The sequence below is a fragment of the Micropterus dolomieu genome, linkage group LG12 (assembly GCF_021292245.1).
Source record: "Micropterus dolomieu isolate WLL.071019.BEF.003 ecotype Adirondacks linkage group LG12, ASM2129224v1, whole genome shotgun sequence".
In the NCBI taxonomy this organism is placed as follows: domain Eukaryota; kingdom Metazoa; phylum Chordata; class Actinopteri; order Centrarchiformes; family Centrarchidae; genus Micropterus; species Micropterus dolomieu.
Window position 1 is genome coordinate 5032883 of NC_060161.1, and position 4141 is coordinate 5037023.

Consider the following 4141-nt stretch of genomic DNA (forward strand, 5'->3'; position numbering starts at 1 on the left):
GTCACTGACGCTAACATCACTGAAGCTAAAGTCACTGACGTTAACGTCACTAAAGCTAACGTCACTGAAGCTAATCTCACTGACGTTAACGTCACTGACACTAATCTCACTGAAGCTAACGTCACTGACGCTAACATCACTGAAGCTAAAGTCACTGACGCTAACATCACTGAAGCTAAAGTCACTGACGTTAACGTCACTAAAGCTAACGTCACTGAAGCTAATCTCACTGACGTTAACGTCACTGACACTAATCTCACTGAAGCTAACGTCACTGACGCTAACATCACTGAAGCTAAAGTCACTGACGCTAACATCACTGAAGCTAAAGTCACTGACGTTAACGTCACTAAAGCTAACGTCACTGAAGCTAATCTCACTGACGTTAACGTCACTGACACTAATCTCACTGAAGCTAACGTCACTGACGCTAACATCACTGAAGCTAAAGTCACTGACGCTAACATCACTGAAGCTAAAGTCACTGACGTTAACGTCACTAAAGCTAACGTCACTGAAGCTAATCTCACTGACGTTAACGTCACTGACACTAATCTCACTGAAGCTAACGTCACTGACGCTAACATCACTGAAGCTAAAGTCACTGACGCTAACATCACTGAAGCTAAAGTCACTGACGTTAACGTCACTAAAGCTAACGTCACTGAAGCTAATCTCACTGACGTTAACGTCACTGACACTAATCTCACTGAAGCTAACGTCACTGAAGCTAACATCACTGAAGCTAAAGTCACTGACGTTAACGTCACTGACGTTAACGTCACTAAAGCTAACGTCACTAAAGCTAACGTCACTAAAGCTAATCTCACTGAAGCTAACGTCACTGAAGCTAACGTCACTGAAGCTAACATCACTGAAGCTAAAGTCACTGACGTTAACTTCACTAAAGCTAACGTCACTAAAGCTAATCTCACTGAAGCTAACGTCACTGAAGCTAACATCACTGAAGCTAACATCACTGAAGCTAACGTCACTAAAGCGAACGTCACTAAAGCGAACGTCACTGACACTAATCTCACTGAAGCTAACATCACTGAAGCTAAAGTCACTGACGTTAACGTCACTAAAGCTAACGTCACTAAAGCTAATCTCACTGAAGCTAACGTCACTGAAGCTAACATCACTGAAGCTAACATCACTGAAGCTAAAGTCACTGACGTTAACGTCACTAAAGCGAACATCACTGACGCTAAAGTCCGTGTAGAACACAGATGGCTGTTTATTTATATTTCACATATTTTAAGTTAATCAGATATGGAGATAGTGAGCTTGTTCGTTTCAGACGCTGGTACACGTGTGTTGTCATCAGGGTTGTCGTGTTGGTGCAGGAAGTGTTTATTTCTTTTAAATGTTGGGAAATCTAAATCAAACCATGAAAATCTGGAGGTTTGGAAAGACAAACAATCATCAGTGTAGTCCTTCACAAACACTGCGAGAGAGGAAGAAGATCTGGAATAAAAACCCTCTCTCTGAGAATAATTGATGTTGTTCACTTATAAAGAGTCTGAATTCACTGTTTTCTTCCTCTCAGTCAGTCGGAGCTGCTGCCCACGCACACACACACACACACACACACACACACACTAACAGAGAGGGATGATGATGATGATGGAGGTGAAGAGGTGACGCAGATTCATGCTGATCGCTCGGAGGCTGAGATGGAAACAAAAGAGTGGGAGAAAGAGACAGAGAGACGCACACACTCGTTCAGCCCGGCAGTCATGAAGAGCTGAAATTAATGCGTCTCCCTGTTTCTTTGTCGCTCTGACAATCACGGGCCAAGGATCCCTGTGCGTCGTGCAAGTGTGTGTGTTAGTTGTGCAAGTGTGTGTGTTAGTTGTGCTAGTGTGTGTGTTAGTTGTGCAAGTGTGTGCGTTAGTCGTGCAAGTGTGTGTGTTAGTTGTGCAAGTGTGTGCGTTAGTTGTGCTAGTGTGTGCGTTAGTTGTGCAAGTGTGTGCGTTAGTCGTGCTAGTGTGTGCGTTAGTCGTGCTAGTGTGTGCGTTAGTCGTGCAAGTGTGTGCGTTAGTCGTGTTAGTGTGTGCGTTAGTCGTGTAAGTGTGTGCGTTAGTCGTGTAAGTGTGTGCGTTAGTTGTGTAAGTGTGTGCGTTAGTTGTGTAAGTGTGTGCGTTAGTTGTGTAAGTGTGTGCGTTAGTTGTGTTAGTGTGTGCGTTAGTTGTGTAAGTGTGTGCGTTAGTTGTGTAAGTGTGTGCGTTAGTTGTGTAAGTGTGCGCGTTAGTTGTGTAAGTGTGTGTGTTAGTCGTGTTAGTGTGTGTGTTAGTCGTGTTAGTGTGTGCGTTAGTCGTGTTAGTGTGTGCGTTAGTCGTGTAAGTGTGTGCGTTAGTTGTGTAAGTGTGCGCGTTAGTTGTGTAAGTGTGCGCGTTAGTTGTGTAAGTGTGCGTGTTAGTCGTGTTAGTGTGTGCGTTAGTTGTGTAAGTGTGCGCGTTAGTTGTGTAAGTGTGTGCGTTAGTCGTGTAAGTGTGTGCGTTAGTCGTGTAAGTGTGTGCGTTAGTCGTGCAAGTGTGTGTGTTAGTCGTGCAAGTGTGTGTGTTAGTCGTGTTAGTGTGTGCGTTAGTCGTGTTAGTGTGTGCGTTAGTCGTGTTAGTGTGTGCGTTAGTTGTGTAAGTGTGTGCGTGTCTCAGTCGTACCTTCAGCAGATCTTTGGGGAAGTCTTTTCCATCGTTGAGACCTTCCAGGTTGGAGACGAACTGGCTGCTGGACATCCTCTTCCCCACGTTCTGCACACACACACAGTTTTAAATAACTGTGTTAGTTGTATTTAAATAAAGTTGGGGGCCGAACGAGAGTCGGGTTAAAATCAGAAAGGTCCGAAAAGAAGCAGAACCTGAATCCTACATTTCCCATAATTCACCTGGACAGAATAGGTGAGGTGCATCACTTCCTTTAGCTCTATAATTTATTTAAACACTATTTAACAAGAGTTTTTTCTGTACAGTGTTACGGTAACGTCAACAAGCAGGAAGAAGTCTGTGAGAAACTGTTTCTACTTGTCAGCTGATTTATTCCCTCAGTAAACACTTTCCTGATGAGTTTCTGGTCTCAGTCGCTAGTTTCAAGTCTTTTTCAACACAGCATGATGTTCATTTAGTAAATTATGGTCCCATTTAGAGGAACACAGACCAGGAAGCAGGGGAGGCTTTAGGGCGGAGCTACCTCGTGGATGGAGGCGACTCGTATCCGCTGCTCTGTGTACATTTAACCAGCGCCGCTGAAAAAGCTCATCGGGAGACCTGCTAACATTTATGCATCTTCAGGTCCGCTCAACATCCACGACCCCCCTGAAGCAGCTCTGCACCCCCCAGTTTCACAACCTTTGTCTCACAATGCGTTTTTATTTAGCTTTAAAGTTTTGTTTCTGTTTGCTAGTGAGTTTCTTTTAAGGAGAGAAAACGACAGAAATATACGTTACTGTGACTTAAGATCTAAGCAGGCGTGACCTGCTCCTGTTCAGCAGCGTCCTCCGAAAGTTTCTTTAAGGTCACAAAAACACTATTAGTATTTTCAATAAAAATTGTTGTTGCATATGAACATTGGAAAAAAGGTTATGAATGTATTTTCACTGATGCACTCATCTACCAAAATATATTTGAATTAAAATATTTTAAATGCTTAGCACAGCAAATATCAATATATGTGATTTCAATTCATTCTATTAATACATTTCTTTAATGGCTTGACAGTATTTTAACTGCAGCACGAGTACTTTTACTGCGACACTCTCAGTACGTGATATATATACTTTTACTGTGACACTCTCAGTACGTGATATATATACTTTTACTGTGACACTCTCAGTAAGTGATATATATACTTTTACTGTGACACTCTCAGTAAGTGATATATATACTTTTACTGTGACACTCTCAGTACGTGATATATATACTTTTACTGCAGGACGAGTACTTTTACTGTCACACTCTCAGTACGTGATATATATACTTTTACTGTGACACTCTCAGTACGTGATATATATACTTTTACTGCAGCACGAGTACTTTTACTGCGACACTCTCAGTACGTGATATATATACTTTTACTGTGACACTCTCAGTAAGTGATATATATACTTTTACTGTGACACTCTCAGTACGTGATATATATA

At 42.2% G+C, this 4141-nt stretch overlaps 1 protein-coding gene across 1 annotated transcript in view; it reads right to left on the reverse strand.

Moving 5' to 3' along the window:
• Positions 1–4141, reverse strand: part of psda (pleckstrin and Sec7 domain containing a) — a 74228-nt gene that overhangs the window by 27479 nt on the left and 42608 nt on the right. Inside the window, exon 12 of the mRNA XM_046065244.1 lies at positions 2667–2756. Within this exon, the coding sequence (XP_045921200.1) occupies positions 2667–2756 (90 nt within the window). The remainder of the gene's footprint in view (positions 1–2666; positions 2757–4141) is intronic.